Genomic DNA, 22,735 nt, shown 5'->3' with positions numbered 1-22,735 from the left:
TGTGCATCCACCCAGTATCCAATTTATGACAAACTGTACATGGGATCAATGTTTACTATTTTCCTCGTAAAAGTACACATTCAGGGCTTTCATTCGATGTATAGGATGTATAGCATATTTATTGTGTTTATTGTTATATCTGCCTGTCAATGTCTGACTATAAACCTTCATAACTATGCTTTCTTTTTGATGATGATTGCCGCCTCGCCTAATCTATCTCACTGCTTTCATTGTTTTGATCGCAGTAACATTGGGGGGGGGGTCATGGGCACATTGGGCAGCAAAAGTCTTGATCCGTACGGCTATAAAAAGTCCCATTCCACCGTTCGGTTCAGAACTATAGTATAACGGCGAGACGCGTTGTCATCAGCTGATTTTGTTTTTCAAGCTAGTGTAGGGGAACATGCCTGGGCATGCTAGCCTGGCACGGCCAGACTCATAGCGAGGGTTCACTGATGTTTCCTCCGGGGAAGAATCTTCAGTGAATCCCCGCTATGAGGCTGGCCAAGCCAGGCTATGGGCATGCAGCTTGGGGGCGATGGAGGGGGAAAAAAGCGTCACCCGGCTGTGATGTCGACGAGAAGGAAAAAATGACTTCCACAGATGACAACACCACGGTTTAGGTCGCGGAAAAGTTCGTTATACATTACACCCGGGTCGATTACGTCCCCGACGCGTTCATTGCGGTCTTATCACTACAATTATAATGAATAAAAAAGCGTTACAATCACACGTCTGAGCGATCTCCGATTATGACGGCTCTGCATGGCGATACGTGATCCACCAACGGAACACTGTCTTGTCGTGGCAGCCCCTCGATACTGTGGTTAGTTCGTAGTATTGTAGGCTCGGGGATCGTTTGGTCGCTACAGTATGAAGAAGGAAACATGCATCTGTCCATGTGTGTTGCAGATGTTATGCATTGCAATGCCGATCTGGTGCATATGTGTTTAGGCAATAGGCAGCGTTCCGTTCAGCGTTCAACTGGCTTCTACACGTAAAGCGGCCAGCCCTCCTGTTTTCAGGAGGGGAGGGGGGTTTTTGTTTTTTGTTTTTTTTTCTGATCACGTGAGCGGGAGTAAGCAGCAATGATAGGGCGATGGTTCTTCATTGTCCGGGTGGGTAAAAAGATGAATGAAAGTATTCTATAAAAAAGTGATTGAAACGTATTGATACGTGATCCGCACCCGACGTTTGATTAATTGATAACGTATTGATACGCGATCCGCGTTGGGAGTGTTAAAAGGGATTTAAAAGAGGACACTGATTCAGCACGATTGATATGTAGGGGCAGTGTGTTCCAAAGTATTGGCGCTATGGTGCTGAAGGCCTGGTCTCCTTTAGACTTTAGCCGACAAATTTGAGGGTTAAGAAGGTCATTGGATGAGGATCTCAGGGAGCGGGTTGGGACATAGGGGGAGATAAGATCGGCGATGTAGGGTGGAGCGAGACTGGACCTGGCCTTGAATATGGTGAGAAGGAGTTTGAAGTTGATTCTGAAGGGAATTGGGAGCCAGTGCAGGGACGCTAGAACGGGGGTGATATGGTCAAATTTCCTGGAGCCAGTTAGCAGACGAGCAGCAGCATTCTGTACTAGTTGGAGACGATTAATAGATTTTTTTAGTGAGGCAGGTATACAGAGAGTTACAGTAGTCTAAGCGTGAGAATATGAATGCGTTAATTACTTTTGTCAGGTCAGAGGGGGATAGAAATAATTTTATTTTGGCAATGTTTCTTAAATGGTAAAATGATGATTGAGTGACTTTTTTAATGTGGTGTTCGAAGTTGAGGTCAGGATCAAAAGTGACACCTAGATTCTTAACAGTGGGCCTGAGATTTACGGTTAAGGGGCCAAGGTCATTTTCTATTTGGGCTCTGGCGAGAGGGGGGCCAAATACTAGCACCTCAGATTTTGAATCATTAAGCTGGAGGAAGTTTGCTAACATCCAGCTTTTGATGTCCGCAAGGCACTTATGGAGGGTGGATAGGTTGTCTTTATTGTTGGGATCAATGGGAATTAAGGGGTTAAAGTATAAAGTAAGGTATTTTTCTAGGGCTTCTATTGGTTCTACTGAGTGAGGACCCGCCCTCAATTCGGTTGCAGCCAATAGCAGTTGCAATAGCAATCTTTTTTTCTTTTTATTTATTTATTTTTTACCGGAAGTTCAAAGGTGGAGGATTTGAATTTGATGAAAAAGTGTCTCCAAATTGTGTCTGTAAAAACCAATGGGCCTCTCTTTTTCTATATATATTTTTTACAGTATATGTCAAGAATTTGTTGAATGCTGTCTTTTCCTGCTGGTTGTCATGGCTGCCAGTTCCCACCTGATGTTGTGTGGGAGTTCAGACTGATCCAGACCGTACTGAATAACTGCCAGCTTGCATAAGGTCTTCAGACTAGGACTCAAGTCTAAGACATACAGGTCATCATTGACTGTGTTGTATGATCTACGTCCTCCAAAGAAGATGATATGATCTCCCACCATGCAACAGAATACCACGTGACTCCATGTTGTGTAATAAGTGCTTAAACATGGAACATTCCCTTTGGACTCACCCTTCTTCCAGGTGAAGGTCGCTGGACTGAATTTCCACAGATTATTTAAGTCCTGGTTATAGGTACTGCCACCAAATATGTACAGCTCTCCATTGTAGGAAAAGGCTGAATGACCGTAGCGTCCTTTTGGAAGAGGCTGTGCAGAAGGTGTGTCCAGCCAATGGTTCGTCTCTGCGTCAAACACTCTGATGGTGTTGTAGTACTGATGCCCCCAGCCCCCAAATACAAACATCTTTGTCCCGATGATGGTGGCAGAGTGACATTCTGTAGCAGGTGGTGGAGTTCCTCTGGTGTTAATTAAAGTCCAGACCATCGTGGTGGTGTCCAACTTGTAGATGTCATTAGTGTGTCTATCAGGCCTTCCTCCATGGATAAACATGACCTTCCCAACAACACAGGCTGAGTGGCCGTGTCTCCCCTCTGGAACAGTCCCAGAAACCTTGGGTGTGAGCATTCTGTGGTCGTCGACATCAAATGCATAAAGGACCGTGCTGTAGTGCACTGTGCAAGTCATTCCCCCCCAGATGTAGATGAAAGGGTCGATCAGCACAGCTGTGCGGCTGGTACGCATGGGGCGAACCTCAAGGGGGCGTTGTCCTCTTCCATGTGTCTCTGGGGGCAACTCGGTCCAGCATAAAGACTCTGTGTTGAAGACATGCACTTCAGTCCGACGCTTGGACTCAATAAAGTCTCCTCTAAAGCAGTACACTTTGTGGTCCACTGCTACAGCAGCATCATACGGTGTCTCTGGAAGCCCTTTTAGGTGCACCGTCCAACAAAGCATTTCACACAGTAGTTTATAGGTTTCTCCCTGTAAAATAATGCAGTCCTGAATACCTTGAAGGAATGCAGTCCTACTGTGTGGGTCAGCACTTATATAGGTTAGGGGGCCTACGTGTGACATAGACATGATGTCACATGTAGGCCAAGTTGGCGTGTCGTAGATGACTGACGTCATAGACCATACATGGGCAGCCTTCACTTAACACATTGGATTCTAAGGACAGGTATACTCGTCATATAAATTAATTACGCACGGCGCTAATGGCGACTGGGCTCGTCTTCAAATCGCTATAAGTTCGCCTCGCTGTGTTTAATTTTTGGAACCGCTCTGGTTGCTATGAATGGTTGCTAGCCCCCTCCCCCCCAGCACCGTTTCTGTAAGACCCAAGCACAATTAGCTTCTGTTTTAGCCGCGGCCTCTTTTCTCTGAAACTACTGACACCGTCCGTGGTTTTGAACAAATCGTAGATGTTCAGAGGTGTTTTCTGACTGTCCGGTAATCGCGATTGGAACATTGTCATTTTCTAGAGCAAGGATTGGCCTCCATTTTATCTCACTAGCATTAACGCTAATACTTTAGCATCCAAGATGGAACCCAAAAGCGGGTGCGAGTCATAGTGGAATTGCTTCTCATCACGCGGCACCCATAAGCACCACCACTTTCGTCCACCAGGTGGCACTCAATGTGTTCATGTGGCCCGCAGATTCATATCAGCATACTGAAACATTATTGATTTGATGTCAGCTGTTAGAATTCCAAACATGCAAACATGACCCGCTTTAATGATGTCCGACATGCAGTACCACTCGGTGCCACTCGGAAGTGACTCCTGTGATGGGCTTCAACCTCTCCCAGCAAGACAAATGACGTCATGATGACGTACTCCGGTGACTCCGGTGACGTTCAGGACTAGGCCAGATCACAGCCCATATGGGGATGATCTTTACGTTCAGGACTAGGCCAGATCACAGCCCATATGGGGATTATCTTTACGTTCAGGACTATAGGCCAGATCACAGCCCATGGGGATGATCTTTAGTTCAGGACTAGGCCAGATCACAGCCCATATGGGGATGATCTTTAGTTCAGGACTAGGCCAGATCACAGCCCATATGGGGATGATCTTTACGTTCAGGACTAGGCCAGATCACAGCCCATATGGGGATGATCTTTACGTTCAGGACTAGGCCAGATCACAGCCCATATGGGGATGATCTTTACGTTCAGGACTAGACCAGATCACAGCCCATATGGGGATGATCTTTACGTTCAGGACTAGGCCTAGATCTGCTATTTTTGGGGGTGCAACCCAGCACTCTTTATCTACTGGAGATGTGGGCGTACAACATGGATTTCGAAACGTCTGGAGAGGGCAGTTGTTTTACAGATGGGTAAAAGGGGCCCCCTTTGATGTCTTTGTGTGCGCGTCACTAAACCCACCGTCCAACCCTATGCAAAATGATGCTTGTGAGAGTCTGGCTCAAGGACCCTTGGACACTAACTCATTTCAGGACGGGAACCCGTGTTTTAATCATTATGTTATGTTGTACTTTAGCTATTGAAAAATAGCAGATCTACAAGCTCATAGCGCGGCACCAATCTTTGAATATATATTCTTTCAGAACGAACGCTCAAATCTTTGCTTTGGGGCTTATATGTAATACATTATTATTACATATAATTTACAATTTAGGCATTTAGCAGACGCTCTTAATCCAGAGCGACTTACATTAAGCAATAACAAAAAAGCATGGCATACATCATATATATATATTTAAAGTAGTTATCATGGAACATGCGTAAGCTAAGAACGTAACAGTGGAGTATCTATGTAAACTATACATACTATACTATATTATATATAATACATGTGTACTATAAAGTGCTATGACTACATAAAATGCAATTCTAGTGCTGTCTACGTAACATGCTAGAAGTCTGTTTAAAATACTATCTAAGTCTACATAAAGTGCTATCTAAGGGGCTAGGGTAAGTGCTACGGGCCATGATGGAGTCTGAAGAGGTGGGTTTTCAGACTACGGCGGAAGATTGGGAGTGAGGCTGCAGTTCTGATTGTGATGGGAAGTGCATTCCATAGTTTTGGGGTCCTTGACATGAAATTGTTTCAGCACCACTGACACAGAAACATAGGTTTTTTTAAGAAAACTGTCAGGATTTACAAATCACCCGTGCTACTGGTTACAAATCACCCTTGCTGCTGGTTACAAATCACCCACCCTGCTGGTTACAAATCACCCTTGCTGCAGGTTACAAATCACCCGTGCTGCGGGTTACAAATCACCCACCCTGCTGGTTACAAATCACCCTTGCTGCGGGTTACAAATCACCCTTGCTGCTGGTTACAAATCACCCTTGCTGCGGGTTACAAATCACCCACCCTGCTGGTTACAAATCACCCATGCTGCAGGTTACAAATCACCCGTGCTGCTGGTTATAAATCACCCACCCTGCTGGTTACAAATCACCCTTGCTGCACGTTACAAATCACCCTTGCTGCAGGTTACAAATCACCCATGCTGCAGGTTACAAATCACCCGTGCTGCTGGTTACAAATCACCCCTGCTGCGGGTTACAAATCACCCGTGCTGCTGGTTACAAATCGCCTGCGCTGCAGGTTACAAATCACCCCTGCTGCAGGTTACAAATCACCCATGCTGCAGGTTACAAATCACCCACCCTGCTGGTTACAAATCACCCTTGCTGCAGGTTACAAATCACCCATGCTGCTGGTTACAAATCACCTGCGCTGCTGGTTACAAATCACCCGTGCTGCGGGTTACAAATCACCCGTGCTGCTGGTTACAAATCACCCGTGCTGCTGGTTACAAATCACCCGTGCTGCGGGTTACAAATCACCTGTGGATTCCTGTGAGGTTAGGATTAGGGGTATTAACACTAGCATGTCTGAATTAAAATCACTACTACTATGACGGCTAACGGTCAGGCTGACCGGTGTTTTTCGTGCAATTCCATTGGCCACTCTCTCCCTGCATCTCTTCACACCTCTCCCCCCGTGGCGGGGGGTTGACGACTTGCCATTGTCTTCTAAATGTCACATTCCAACTAATTCAAGGCAGCGTTTCAACTCGACAGGACAACTCAAAGTTATTTTTCAACATGTATTTATTTAGCTATGCTCAATAGATAGGTGGAAACAATACGCCAGTCAGTCAACACACCATATTTCACCATATTTTTGATGCGCTGATATGAATATGCGCGACAGCTGTGCGTGCGTGCGTGCAAATCAGAAAAGTTTAGGCTACAGACAAAGGAGTTGGGAGTTTGGGAGCGGCCGGCTAGCCACATATTAGCCTATATATATTTTAAAAATACCCAGCATAATTGTTGGGAAGGCTAAGCCTGGCCTAGCCGCCGCCTATGATCGATGTCATTTATATATATTTGATTTATTGTGCCAGCAGAGAGATCCGTAGCAGCAGCACGGTTTATATATACACCATAGGATAGATCAAGTCATGTGACGCATCACCGCCACAAATAGTGCTACAGCGTTATCTAAAATGCACTTCCGCATACCTCACCGTCAGTTACTTGGATATTTTCTCCCTCTCCACGAGAGAGGGAGGGAGAGAGAAAAAAGAGAGCCGTGATGCGTGGAAATCAGTTCCACTGGTCGCGTGCAGAAAAGTTATTTTCTTTTTCATTTCAGTTTACCAAACTATAATTATAGTGACGATGTGAGCGCTATATATTCAATATAGCGCTAGCTATAGCTAGTTTCTGTACAACACACCATATTTTCTTTTTCATTTCAGAAACTATAATTATAGTGACGATCTGAGCGCTATATATTCAATATAGCGCTCACATGTCACTATAATTAATTACCCTTGCGCAGCAATTACACTGTCCATCTTTGTATTGAGACAATAAAATAAATACGACATTAGCGTTATATATTGTCATTTTTATATAGAGGGGATACATTATAGGGAAGGAGGTCTATCGCGTTGGAATGATTCATGTCATTGATTCATGTCATTTTTACACTGTTCGTTTAGCGTGCCCTCCGAAAAATAAAGTAAAAATATTTTTGATGCGCTGATATATGAAATGAATATGCGCGACATAGTCACAATGCTATAAACTTTATTATTCCAACATAATTATGCTAAAGATGGTGTGTATAGTCAACATATTTCTTTTTCCGTTTCGAGAAATAAAGTCAGACATCGTTATTTCTGCAAACCGCATATAAGAAATATAACATCTAAAACAACATTTAGTTTATGTAAGTTTGTAATGTAAGTTTGCCTACATGTGGACTTCCACATGTAGGTTGGAATGCAAATGACACATTAGCTTGAACAATGCCCGTCTCCAGCCGGGAGGAAGGTGTGAACAGCACGGCTTGTGGGGGAGAAAGGGTGAGGGCTCTAAGAGCGGTCCCACGGACCGCAAAAGAGCAGACATTTTAGTAGAATTATGTCTAAAATCATATTTCCAAAACGTTTCAGATGAAACAAAAAACAGAGATGGTTTGAATCGAACATTTAGAAAAAGTCATGCAAGGGGAACTTTCTCAGGACTTCATGGGCAAAGAAAATCCACTTCAAAATTTCAAAATCGGTCAGCCTGACCGCTCCGACGCGCTAGTGTTAAGGAGTTACCGTAAGTATAAAGTAAGGTATTTTTCTAGGGCTTCTATTGGTTCTACTGAGTGAAGACCCGCCCTCGCTTCAGTTGCAGCCAATCGTTTAGCAGTCGTTTATTTTATTCATTTATTTTTCTTTTACTTTTTCTTTTTTCTTTTTACTGGAAGTTCTAAGGTGGAGGATTTGAATTCGATGAAAAAGTGCCTCCAAATTGTGTCTGTAAAAACCAATGGGCCTTTTTTACAGTATATGGCAATAATTTGTTGAATGCTTTTTTAGCTCTCCCCCCTCTTTTTCTTTAGTGGCCTGTCTTTTCCTGTTGGTTGTCATGGCTGCTAGTTCCCACCTGATGTTGTGTGGGAGTTCAGACCGATCCAGAACGTACTGAATAACTGCCAGCTTGCATAAGGTCTTCAGACTAGGACTCAAGTCTAAGACATACAAGACATCATTGACTGTGTATGATCTTTGTCCTCCAAAGAGGATGATACGATCTCCCACCATGCAACAGGATACCATTTGACTCCATAGTGTGTAATAAGTTCTTAAACATGGAACATTCCCTTTGGACTCAACCTTCTTCCAGGTGAATGTCGCTGGACTGAATTTCCACAGATCATTTAAGTCCTGGTCATAGTTCCTGCCACCAAATATGTACAGCTCTCCATTGTAGGAAAAGGCTGAATGACCGTAGCGTCCTCCTGGAACAAGCTGAGCAGAAGGTGTGTCCAGCCAATTGTTCGTCTCCGTGTCAAACACTCTGATGGTGTTGTAGTACTGACGCCCCCAGCCCCCAAATACAAACATCTTTGTCCCGATGATGGTTGCAGAGTGGCACATTGAAGCAGGAGGTGGAGTTCCACTGGTGTTAATTAGATTCCAGACCATTGTGGTGGTGTCCAACTTGTAGATGTCATTAGCGTTATTCCCAGTCCATCCTCCATAGATAAACATGACCTTCCCAACGACACAGGCTGAGTGGCCTTGCCTCCCCTTTGGAACAGTCCCAGAAACGTTGGGTGTGAGCATTCTGTGGTCGTCGACATCAAATGCATAAAGCACCGTGCTGTATTTCAACCTGCCAGTAACTCCCCCCCAGATGTAGATGAAAGGGTCGATCAGCAAAGCTATGCGGCAGGTGTTCATTGGGCGAACCTCAAGGGGGCGTTGTCCTCTTCTAGGTGTCTCTGGGGGCAACTTGGTCCAACATAAAGACATTGTGTTGAAGACATGCACTTCAGTCCGACGCTTGGACTCGATAAAGTCTCCTCTAAAGCAGTACACTTTGTGGTCCACTGCTACAGCAGCATCATACGGTGCCTCTGGAAGCCCTTTTAGGTGCACCGTCCAACGAAGCATTTCACACAGTAGTTTATAGGTTTCTCCTTGTAAAAGAATGCAGTCCTGAATACCTTGAATGAATGACCTGAAGGAATGCAATCCTACTGTGTTCGTCAGCACTTATATAGGTTAGCGGGCCTACGTGTGACATAGACATGATGTCACATGTAGGCCAAGTTGGCGTGTCGTAGATGACCGACGTCATAGACCATACATGGGCAGCCTTCGCTTAACACAGGTATATAAATTAATTACGCACGGCGCTAATGGCGACTGGGCTCGTCTTCATATCGCTATAAGTTCGCCTCGCTGTGTTTAATTTTTGGAATCGCTCTGGTTGCTATGCACGGTTGCTCCCCCCCCCCCCCCCCCCCCCCCGCCCCCAATTGGAACATTGGCGTTTTCTAGAGCAAGGATTGGCCTCATTTTATCTCACTAGCATTAACGCTAATACTTTAGCATCCAAGATTGAACCCAAAAGCGGGCGCGAGTCATAGTGGAATTGCTTCTCATCACGCGTCACCCACAAGCACCACCACTTTCGTCCACCAGGTGGCACTCAATGTGTTCATGTGGCCCGCAGATTCATATCAGCATACAGCATAATAGGATACATTATTGATTTGTTCTCAGCTGTTAGAATTCCAAACATGCATACATGACCCGCTTTAATGATGTCCGACATGCAGTACCACTCGGTGCCACTCGGAAGTGACTCCTGTGATGGGCTTCAACCTCTCCCAGCAAGACAAATGACGTCATGATGACGTCCTCCGGTGACTCCGGTGACATTCATGACTAGGCCAGATCACAGCCCATATGGGGATGATCTTTAGTTCAGGACTAGGCCAGATCACAGCCCATATGGGGATGATCTTTACATTCAGGACTAGGCCAGATAAAACCCCTATGGGGATGATCTTTACGTTCAGGACTAGGCCAGATCACAGCCCACGGGGATGATCTTTAGTTCAGGACTAGGCCAGATCACAGCCCATTATGGGGATGATCTTTACATTCAGGACTAGGCCAGATCACAGCCCATATGGGGATGATCTTTACGTTCAGGACTAGGCCAGATCACAGCCCATGGGGATGATCTTTACGTCATTTCCAGGACGTCTTCACCAGTTTAAATAATATAGCTTATTCTGGGCCAGATCTGACTATAGGTATGATATGACCTGGCCTCGATCGGACTCTCTCCGATTCATCCAGGGACAACCGTCTTATTGGGCAGAATTTATGTTGGTTGAAATCAGGTGATATTCTGGGCCAGAACTGACTGGTCTTGGTTTGACTTGATCTGGACCCCAATAGAGACGTCATTAATTCGTCCAGGTCCTGATCTGGACCCCAATAGTTGGGTCACAGACTAAGGTTCTGTGACCATCCTCTGGCAAGGATGGTTTGATGATTGATTTGACCTCTATGGACCCTTTATAAAAGATTTAGCCCCCAGGTCCCTTGCAAAAATCCCGGCATTCTTTGCTAGAGGGCCAAATAAAAAATGGCGTCCGGCGCCATAGCCAAAAATTTACTTTTGATCTAGATGACCTAGAATCATGTATGAAGACACTTTTCCATACAAGTCAACCATGAGGATTCCAAATCTGACACCATTTTAATCATAAGACCTCGTGTTGGCCCCGCAATTCAAGATGGCCGCCATCCAGTACAGTGAAAACATTACTTTTGAATCTATTTGGGGGCTGTAATTTTTACAGACACAAAACACGTGTGTCACTGGTTTCTGAATCATCAGATTCAGATGACTCCACCCTCCTCTGTGCATCATCCACCTCCTCATCCTCCTCCTCCTCACTCTCAACTTCCTCGTCCTCTTCAACTGGCCCTGTTGCAGGTATCACAAAACACATTTTACTGGGAGATCATCCTGTGTCCTCATCACTCTGATCAAGGCAGTCAGGCAGAGAACCCAGACAAGTACCATGACATTGTGTCCTTTCTTGGTCCTTTCCATACACAGTGTGTGATGATGAATGCCATCAACAAGCGCTACAAGGGGGAGAGAGAGCGAGTGCATTTTCTGGCAGCGGCATCAGCCGCGGAACACCCACGGCAGGAGGTACAGCAGTGTTTCTCAGCGGCATCAGTCCGACACTCTACCCCAAACCCTAAATCTAACCCTAACCACAAGCATGACGCAACGCATGGCATCAGCCGCGGCACACCCACGGCAGGCGACAATGTTTCTCTGCGGCATCAGTCCGACACTCTACCCCAAACCCTTACCCTAACCGCAAGCACGACGCAACGCATGTTGGACCAACGCACAGCCACGGAAGCGAGCGGCAGTTGAGTGTCATAATCCCAGTTTCCCCGGCAGATGCCGCCCCTCCCCCCGGCAGCGCCGCAGCTGTTACCAGCAGTTTACCGGCAGTTGCGGCGTCTGGAGCACAGCTGCCGAATGTACCGACAGTGCAGCAGAACGGACCTGTCATAATCCATCCACCTACCCCCGGCAGCTGTCAGCCCTCCCCCGGCAGCGCCGTGTCTCATTGGCGTAGAATGCACTCACTGCTTCTGACAAGGGGAGTGAGCTAGGAGATATACTTGTCACGGGAGGAGTCATTGCTGTGGGATCTGTTGATTGTGCGCTGATAGGCAAGCATTATAAGAGGGGCTGGGTTTCTTGAGGCTGATGTATGAGGCACTTATGAGTCAGCTGGCCAAGGAGAGGCTGATATCCAACCTAACAGAGGAGATGAGATAATCTTGATATTCTGAGGAATACAAGTCTCTCCCAGGAAACCCTTGCTGCTGCTCATGCAGCACTGGTGGATGATGCAGATCTCAAGAATCTCATCAGCAACCTTTTCTCCCAATTAGAGGTCAGTGAGATGGCAGACTACTGGAGGGACTTCCTGTTCATGACAGCTAATGCAGAATGTGCATGCAGTCCATATCTACAACTGGGAAGAGTATGTCAGCTCTCTGCGTGCTATGCAGCCGTGGATGGTAGCATACAACAACAATACGTATTGGAGGTGGCTGCCTGACTTCTGGGATGATGCTGACAGCTCTTCCTGCTGAACAGGTTGCCTTCCTTCGTACTAATTTCACTCAGTCCATCACAGGTAACTATTATTCCAATATGGCCTAGGACATGTAGATTGAATGTACAATGAACAAGGGCAGCAAAATTAAGTCAGGCTGGTTCTCCATCCTCTAAAATGAAAAGCAGCTGCTGGTGCACTCCAGAAATGTTAACAATTTGGCCCGCATAAGAGCGGAACACAACACTCTTGCCACCCGAAAAGAAGCCAAGAGGAAGCACGCGGAAAGTGGCCCGAATGGGCATGATCTGAAGGATGGCAACTCCATCAGCAGAAGATCGAGATCAAGAAGGCAACCCATACAAGTGCTTGGACTATGTCCACAAGGTGTAATCCATCATCCTTGCTTGCCATTGTGATGCTCACCATATCATCTGTGTGAATGACCCATACGATGCAGCATACTCAACTAAAGATGATGAGCGAGACCTGCGTGTAAGTGTAAGGCACATGTTACCAACACGTACATGAAATTGACTGACACCTTCCCCTCTGCCAAGGCATTCAAAACACTACTGTGTAGTGTCAGTAACAATGAGTGGTTGAAAAAATGAATGTGAATGAATGTGAATGCAGCGATTGTCAACGCTATGCTGTTGGCGCACATTGCATCAACTTGTCAACACAACAACCGATGGAAGGCTACAGCATTGAGCAGTCTGAAGCTGACACCATCCTCTTCACTGTTTATGCAGGCTGTGATGCCAACTCAGCCTTCTTTGGCAAAAGAAAATCATCAGTGTATGACAAGTTGGTAAAGAGCTCTGTGGCACAGCAGCAGCTCTCACGGTGTGGAGATAGCCTTGACCTTGAGAAGGAGGTAGAACAATAGTTATTTGCATATACGGGACAGGTCATCTATGGAGACAAGAAGCCTGTGCTGCCAAGTAGAAGAGAATGAAGAAAAAATAATGAATCTGTCTCCCTCCAGATGGAGATAGCCTACGCCAACACTGCCTCCACACCAACTACTTGGTGTATCTAGTGCTCCACCCCACACTGAAGCACCACCCCTCACCACTCGGACAGATTGGGAGTTGGTGGGTGGTCGCTGTCGTCCTGTCTGCCACCTGCGGCCTGCTCTCCCAACACACCTACCTGCACCAGTTGAAGAGGTCGAGGAAGTTGAGAGTGAGGAGGTGGAGGAGGAGGAGGATGCACAGAGGAGGAGGGTGGAGTCATCTGAATCTGATGATTCAGAAACCAGTGACAGAATACTATCTGACACATGTGTTTTGTGTCTGTAAAAATTACAACCCCCAAATAGATTGCTTTCCTATTCAAAAGTAATGTTTTCACTCCACTGGATGGCGGCCATCTTGAATTCCGGGGCCAAAACGAGGTCTTATGATTAAAATGGTGTCAGATTTGGGATCCTCATGGTTGACTTGTATGGAAAAGTGTCTTCATACATGATTCTAGGTCATCTAGATCAAAAGTTCATTTTTGGCTATGGCGCCGGACGCCATTTTGAATTTGGCCCTCTAGCAAAAATGCCGGGATTTTTGCGAGGGACCTGGGGGCTAAATCTTTTATAAAGGGTCCATAGAGGTCAAATCAATCATCAAACCATCCTTGCCAGAGGATGGTCACAGAACCTTAGTCTGTGACTCAACTACAATAGAGACGTCACTAATTCGTAGGAGGTCCTGACCGTGCTTGCTGGGCTAGTATGTCTGTCAGAAGCAGCTGAGGGCTGATTTCACCCCCCGTGTTGCACTGTTTACCGTTAGATATAGCAACCCAATGCTAATGTATGTGGTGGCATTACGACCCCCATGTATCATACACCTCTCTCTCTCTCTCTCTCTGTCTCTGTCTCTGTCTCTGTATCTCGTTGTCTCCACCAGGCCGAAGGCATGGGGGGAGAGTATGTTTTGCACTCCGTCCGTCCGTCCGTGTGTCCGTCCGTCCGTCCGTCCGTCTGTGATCAGCTAATCTCTGGCACCGTTAACCCGGTCGATGCCAAATTTTGCACACACACTCCCTGGATGCCAACGATGAACCTCTGCCCCAAAATTTCCAGAACGGCCTGTTATAGCGCCACCAGGAGGCCGCTTTGTGCAAAACAAGTTTTTGGACAGTACACCTACAGATTTTGTCCAAACATCACGCAAATTGGTACACAGTCTCTCTAGAGCCATTCAACGAAACGGGTCTTTCAGATTTCTCAGACTCCATCCTGATTGGCTAAGATTGGCTTCCAAAGCAAGCAGGAGTGCTCAGTTTCAAACAAAATGCTGCAAATCATGAACACATCGTGTGATTTCCGTGAAATTGTGCACGCACATTCCCACTAGTCCGAGGAAGAAATGCCACATGAACATTTTCAACTCGGCCTCATGGTGGTGCTATAACTGGCAGAAAAGTGTTTTACCTCTAACTGCACGGATCTGTGGATAACTTTGTATGCCAACTCCCTAGAGGCCAAGGAAAAACCTTTGCCTGGAATTTTTCACATCTGCTCTTTATAGCGCCACCAGGAGGCCGACATATGTAAAACCCATTTTCTAATATTACTCCTTCAGATTGTATCCAAATTTCACGCAAATCGGTACACATGCTCTCCATAGTCATGTGATCAAGACGGGTTTGTTTGATTTCTCATAATCCACCCTCATTGGCTACGATTGGCTTCTAAACTTTTCAGGAGTAGCCGTTTTGTACAAATCGCCACAACTACTCAACACAGTGTCCGATTGTGGTGAAACTGTGCATGCATATTCCCACTAGGCTTTGGAAGAAATGCCACTTGACAGTTTTCAAATCAGCCTCATGGTGGCGCTACAACAGGCCAAGCCACGTCACACAAACGTACGCATGTACGCACGCACAAGCATGTTTATATTGCTCCTAAACATTTTGCCAAACATCACACTCACACTCCTATCCTCCTGGTGGAGACCTGTGCCCAGAAGGGCACTTTTTGTAGTTATCTCTCTTTCTCTCTCTCTCTCTCTTATCTCCCCTCTCTCGGACCTGTCCAGTATATAAATATGAGGTCATATTTTATTAACAGTTTAGACGCCACTCCCGAGTTAACGAGTTAACCTACCTTTGTCCAGGACACCACGCCCGAGATAACGACATTTGATGAATTGTTTTTTTGGGGTTGTTTTAAGCTTTTTTTTTTAGCATTTGTAGCTAACCACCGCTAGCGTCCACATAAAAACAGCCACAATCCGTCTTTATTGGCATTATGGCTCCTAATGCGATACCCGGGGCTTGGTTTCAGCTCAATTTGGCCTATGACAAAAATAGCTATTATAATATAATAATAATAATATAATATAATATAATTATTATAACAACAATAATTAATTATACATGTGTCTCTCTCTCTCTCTCTCTCTCTCTCTCTGTGTGTCTGTATGTCTCTCTCTCTCTCTCTCTCTCTCTCTCTCTCTCTCTCTCTCTCTCTCTCTCTCTCTCTCTCTCTCTCTCTCTCCCTCTCAGACCTGTCCAGGAACCGCCTGTCGGAGGTTCCTCCTGAGGTGTGTTTGTTTTCTCCTCTGGAGTCTCTCAATCTGTACCACAACGTCATCAAGGTGATCCCCGAAGCCATCATCAACCTGCAGATGCTGACCTACCTCAACGTCAGGTGAGACGAAACGCACGCGCGCACACACACACACACACACACACACACACACACACACACACACACACACACACACACACATTGACCTACCTCAATGTCAGGTGAGACGAAACACCCTGCACGCACACACACACACACACACACACACACACACACACACACACACACACTGACCTACCTCAATGTCAGGTGAGACGAAACACCCTGCACGCGCGCGCGCGCACACACACACACACACACACACACACACACACACACACACACACACACACACACACACACACACACACACACACACACACACACACACACACAGGACATAATAATTCAGGAAATATTAAATTTGCCCCTTACTCACATGATCAATTCTGTATCTGTCGATCATGAGAAAAACGATCAGTAATCGGCATCGGTCCCCAAAAACCTGATCGGCGCACGCACGCACGCACGCACGCACGCACGCACGCACGCAGGCACGCACGCACGCACGCAGGCAGGCAACGCAGGCAGGCAGGCAGGCAACGCAGGCAGGCAGGCACCGCACGCACGCAGGCACCGCACGCACGCACGCACCGCACGCATGCACCGCACGCACGCACGCACGCACGCACGCACGCAGTGCACGCAGTGCATGCACGCACGCACGCACGCACGCACGCACGCACGCACACACACACACACACACACACACACACACACACACACACCCCACAACGTCATCAACTTCTCTTTCCAGAATGGCAGCGGCAGTGTTTGATTTTGGCAGCAAAATTCTATTTTAGTTTCAGTCATAGTCTCTTGAATGGTTTTCACCCGGGGATGTTTTAGTGTTGGTTTTAGTTTTAGTCCTGTTAATGCTGTGTGTGTGTGTGTGTGTGTGTGTGTGTGTGTGTGTGTGTGTGTGTGTGTGTGTGTGTGTGTGTGTGTGTGTGTGTGTGTGTGTGTGTGTGTGTGCGTGTGTGCGTGCGTTCGTGCGTGCGTGCGTTTCCAGTCGTAACCAGCTGGGGGCGCTGCCCAGACACCTGTTCTCGCTGCCTCTCAGAGTCCTGGTGGTCAGTAACAACAAGCTGCAGTCCATCCCAGAGGACATCGGCAGGGTCCGGCAGCTCATGGAGCTGGTGAGTGCGTGCGTGCGTGCGTGCGTGCGTGCGTGCGTGCGTGCGTGCGTGCGTGCGTGCGTGCGTGCGTGCGTGCGTGCATCACATTTCATTTTCATATTTCATTCATAAATGCATTGGCCCGTGACCAGGTCTTTCAGTCGTGTCGTATTCAAGGCGAACCCGTGGGGGAATCATTTTGCCTCCCGTCCTTTATAATGGAGGAGGAATCATTTGGACGACGGACCAACGACTTCCGGTTTTAGACTGTAGTGTGTCGCCGCTCGCCGATATCAGACCAATATGAAGCATTAACACATTATCTGCCCAGAACGGAGATCTCCACCTTTTTTAGGTTTCATGACCTCAATATTACACCCAAACACAACCTGAACTTTGAGCATTCAGTGGATTGTCTGTGGTCTGGGGGTTTTCTCTGTGTGTTCTGAAGCCTTTTGAACAGTGATGTCATCTGCTGGCAAATTCCTATGTCTTATATGGGGTTTGTGGACTGTTACATCACAGTCCACAGTCCAATCAGAGCAGAGAAAACCTCAGACCACAGAAAATCTACTAAAGTTGAGGTTTTTTGGGTGAAATTGAGCTCGGAAAACAAAAAAATAAAAAACAAATACAAAAAACGTTTTTTTAATGTCACGATCCCTTTAATCAAGCCGCCCACACGTACCTCTGAAACACCTGTGCTCTCTGTCGCCCCCTGCAGGACGTCAGCTGCAACGAGATCCGAGTGCTGCCCCCGCAGGTCGGGAGGCTCCATGCTCTGCGAGAACTCAACGTCAGGAAGAACCACCTCCACATGCTGCCAGAGGGTCAGTCAGTCTGTCTGTCTGTCTGTCTGTCTGTCTGCCTGCCTGTTATTATTAATCATATTATAATTTCATTAAAATATTAACATACTCATTAATGATTGGTCCAGAGCTGTGTGAGCTGCCTCTCATTAACATATCATTAACATCTCATTAACATACAGAGCTGTCCGATCTGCCTCTCATCCGGCTGGACTTCTCGTGCAACAAGATCACAGAGATCCCTGCCACCTACAGGAGGATGAAGGAACTGCAGCACATCGTCCTGGACAACAACCCCATGCAGAGCCCACCCGCACAGGTGTGTCTGCGCGTGCGTGCGTGCGCAGGGTTTAGTTAGAAGACAACACAAAAAGAGCATAGACTAATAACAGTTCACAAGTCCACACTAATTATCCATAATGTATAAATGATTAGGGGTCAGGACAACCAGGTTATTCGTCTATAGTACTTAGTGGCTTTTAAAACCAAGGGTGCATAACAGTGCCCTCTGGTGTTGAGTCAGATCACTGCCCGTTGTGTCCCGTTCTAACCTTAGAGTATATATGAATAGAGACAGCACCCGGAGGAAACCCTGAGGCGAAATGGACATAGTGGCTGAATTTGGTATTGCAGCGCTGGGCCAAACTCATGAACGTCCTGGTCCGTTGACTAACGCCGGGGCTCCACCGGACGTGTTGCGTCTCCGTCGCGTGCGTCAAAAAACTAACCGGGGCAATTTTAATGCAGTCACGCAACACAACGCGGGCAGTGGAGCCACTCTTCATTGATTAAAAAGGGAACATTCCCTGACGGTGATTAAAAAGGGAACATTCCCTGATGGTGACGGAGACGCGACGCTGACACGCCCGGTGGAGCCTCGGTGTACCATTGCACACGTTCATGATGACACGTGAACGCTGTTTCATATGTGAACGCACGTGAATGCGTGCAATGATAGTCAACGGCCAGCGCGTTCTATGCGATCTACACATTTATTTCACCTCAATTATCAATATCGGTGAAATAAATAACCGATGTAATGGATACGCTACCGATTACACCGTGTGTCTCTAGCAATATGAAAGCAGCTGATCTACAAGATCAGCCATTACCGCTAGGGGTTCATGTGGTTAACACAATCAGTGCCGGAAGTCCTTCAAAATAGGAGCTCTGGGGTGCCGGAACAACATGGCGGCTTTTACTCGGAAACCCATGACCCGGAAACAATCCACTAAAAAAAGTTTACTTTACATAGCTAGCTTACATTGCGATCGTTTTAGTTTATACGATATATGATCCAAAAAGCGTTCATATTTTGCGGGAGAGACGGATGAGGAGCAGAAATTAAGTGCCAGTATATCCATCCGTTCAACACCACGGAAAGCGCCCTGGATTAGGAGAGACGAGTCAACAGCTAACTCAATGATAAGCTAACAATTGCCCAGAGCGCAGCATACGGTAGTCTATAACTGACAATTAAAAAAAAGGAAAAAATTCTGAATATTCTTATCTCGCCCCGTATCATTGAGGATGCGCTAGGAAGTCCTATGTACGCGTCGATTGGGACCCCTAGGACGTGTGGGGACGTCCTATGTACGGAAACGGTTAATGAGTTGATGTACTGTGCGTATGTTTACAGATCTACTGTGCGTATGTTTACAGATCTGTCTGAAGGGCAAGGTGCACATCTTTAAGTACCTTCACATGCACGCGTGTCGGACGGACAAGAAACCTGACTCTCTGGACCTGCCGTCGTCTCTGGGAAAACGATGTTGCCTCCCCCAGCCCCTGACCGACAGGTTAGTACCGTGGTTACGTATGTAACCTCTGACTGACAGGTTAGTACTGTGGTTACGTATGTAACCTCTGACCGACAGGTTAGTACTGTGGTTACATATGTAACCTCTGACCGACAGGTTAGTACTGTGGTTACATATGTAACCTCTGACCGACAGGTTAGTACTGTGGCTATGTAATCATTTTAATGCCAATAGAAAATTATGTGATATACACACATCTCATTTTAACAGGGCAAGACTATAGTATTAGACACGCAGTCCTGATGGTGGCGGTAACTTCACCGTTATGCCGATTTTTACCGAATAGAGCCAATCTGGCGATGTCATTTCCGGTTAAACGGAACATCAACATCCGCTAGCTTTCTGCACTGTTACACAGTCATCTGTCCCTGATGCTATGCGATGATGCGATCATCGTTTATTTTAATATCTAAGTCAAATTAAGCTCTAATCAAGGATTTCGGCCGGTTTTAGGTAGAGGACATCGGCCGTTAGCCAAACATGCTAAAAGTTGCTACATACTGTAATTTAAAACAAAGCCCCCGCTTATAAGGAATAAAACAATTACATCAATACCGTCAAGGGCAATAAGAGGGTTAAAATGTGTTCCCTACAGCATGGAGGACTTCTACCCCAGTAGAAACCACGGACCGGACTCCGGGATCGGGAGCGACAACGGCGACAACAAGAGACTGTCCACCACAGAGGTCAGAGGTCAAGCATTATAGCTGCACATGTCAGCCGTAAAACACGGCAGCTGGATCCATGAGTAGGATGTGCTCTTAATCTCTCCTCTCCTCTCCTCTCCTCTCCTCTCCTCTCCTCTCCTCTCCTCCCCCCCAGCCATCAGACGATGACACCATCAGTCTCCACTCCCAGGTTTCGGAGACGGCCCGGGCCGACGCCCTCTCTCTGCTCTCCAAGATGGACCCCTGCAAAGGTGACTTGTGACTTTAGCCAAATTACTTACTTAATACTTACTTACTTATGCCTACTACCCCTTCTGGGGCATATAGGCCGTCAACAAGCGATCTCCAGGCATCTCTGTCTTGGGCTGTTCTCTCCAGCTGGTTCCAGGTCATCTTCATGGTCTTGCGCCAGGTGTTTCTTGGGCGACCTCTTTTCCGCTTGCCCTGCGGGTTCCATGTCTAACCCATTTAGGCATGACCTCAAAATTAAAAAAAAAATCTTCTAAAACCTCCGGTTTTCTGAAATAAATATTTTCACGATTTTTCAAAAATAGCAGACCTACAAGCTCGTAGCGCGCCACTCGGTGGCGCGCTATGAGCTTGTAGATCTGCTATTTTTCAATAGCTAAATTATAACATAATGTTTAAAACACCAAAAGGGGTTCCCGCCCAAAATGGGTTAATGGTTAATGTGGTTAAACGCTAACGTGACATGGATGCGTTCCAGGTCTCAATGGATTAAAACACCAAAAGGGGTTCCCGCCCAAAAGGGGCTAATGATGGTGCTTGCGGGCTTTCGTAGGGTGTGGCCTATCCGTCTCCATCGGTGTTTTCTTATCTCCTCTTCTGCGGGCAGCGGGTTTGTTCCCTGCCAGAGTTCTGTGTTACTGATGGTGATTTAGCCAAATTCCAACACCCAAAATCTCGGGGCCGCTCGCTCACTCACACTCGGGTCACTCCAGAATGGCAAATTATGGTGAAATTGGTGACACAAGTGTGAAAAGAGGAGTTAACGGGCAATTATGGGCAATTACGGGCAGATTTGCCCGTAAACCTCAAGTTTAGCAGCATATACAGTTAATATACGGTAATATACAGGTGTGATGGTACAATTCGGGAGTTTACCGGAGTTTCCTGTAATATACACATCCGTATTCCATGCTTTTAGCGCAGTGTGAGCTGCTCAAATATGTGACCATCGTGTGGTCTTCACACAACTTACATGGAGGTCTTTAAATAAGTGTCCCGAATACAGCTAGATTGATCTCTGCTAATGAACAAACTGCAACCATTTACATTGGGACACTGACGTGATGTGATTGTCTACACAATTTACAATTTAGGCATTTATCAGACGCTCTTAATCCAGAGCGATTTACATTGAGCAATAACAAAAGCATGGCATACATCACATATATAAAAAGTAGTTATCATGAATCATGCGTAAACTAAGAACGTAACAGTGGAGTATCTATGTAAACTATACATACTATACTATATAATATATTATACATGTGTACTATAAAGTGCTATGACTACATAAAATGCAATTCTAGAGCTGTCTACGTAACAAGCTATAAGTCTGTTTAAAATACTATCTAAGTCTACATAATGTGCTATCTAAGGGGCTAGGCTAGGGCAAGTGCTACGGGCCATGGTGGAGTCTGAAGAGGTGGGTTTTCAGACTACGGCGGAAGATTGGGAGTGAGGCTGCAGTTCTGACTGTGATGGAAAGTGCATTCCATAGTTTTGGAGCCAGAAGGGAGAAAAGTTTGGGATGTGTGGAGCGTTGTCCCGGCGTTTTTAGTGAAGGTACCTCCAGCTACACGATGGTCACATTGTTCAGCAGGTCACTAGTTCCACCGTAACACCTCCATGCTGGAGTGAGCCAGTGTGAGTGAACGAGATTTTTGGGGTGTTGGGATTTGGCTTTTGTTGTGGTGTACTGTTGAGGTCATTTAGCCTCATTACTTCTGACCTGCACTGGGCAAAAAGCATGGAATACGGATGTGTATATTACAGGAATGTGTATATTACAGGAAACTCCCGTTAAACTTTCCAACAAACTCGGGTAAACTCCCGAATTGTACCGTCACACCTGTATGTTACCGTATATTATATGGTTTACAGGCAAATCTAGTGCCCATAATTGCCCGTTAACTCCTCTTTTCACGCAGTGCTGAGTCAATGGGCCCGACGCGCAGCGGAGGAGGACATTATAAAATACCCGTTAAACTGGGACCTTGCGTGGCTTATTGCTATTCTAAGGTCGTTACAAACATATAGCACTATTCCTGATTCAAAGTAGCTACACTTTGCACCACCAGAGAGAGCAGAG

General features: G+C 46.4%; 1 protein-coding gene across 1 annotated transcript in view; it reads left to right on the top strand.

The window, feature by feature from the left end:
* The window catches only part of lrch2 (leucine-rich repeats and calponin homology (CH) domain containing 2), a 75,437-nt gene that overhangs the window by 18,993 nt on the left and 33,709 nt on the right, over positions 1-22,735 (top strand). The window contains exons 2-8 of the mRNA XM_079511082.1: positions 15,859-16,003; positions 16,995-17,121; positions 17,825-17,930; positions 18,092-18,228; positions 19,572-19,708; positions 20,325-20,415; positions 20,552-20,648. Coding sequence (XP_079367208.1) covers positions 15,859-16,003; positions 16,995-17,121; positions 17,825-17,930; positions 18,092-18,228; positions 19,572-19,708; positions 20,325-20,415; positions 20,552-20,648 — 840 coding nt within the window. The remainder of the gene's footprint in view (positions 1-15,858; positions 16,004-16,994; positions 17,122-17,824; positions 17,931-18,091; positions 18,229-19,571; positions 19,709-20,324; positions 20,416-20,551; positions 20,649-22,735) is intronic.

This window comes from Electrona antarctica (assembly GCF_951216825.1).
Source record: "Electrona antarctica genome assembly, chromosome: 9".
Lineage (NCBI taxonomy): Eukaryota > Metazoa > Chordata > Actinopteri > Myctophiformes > Myctophidae > Electrona > Electrona antarctica.
Note: the sequence above shows the minus strand (reverse complement) of the source record. Positions and strands in the feature narration are given on the sequence as shown.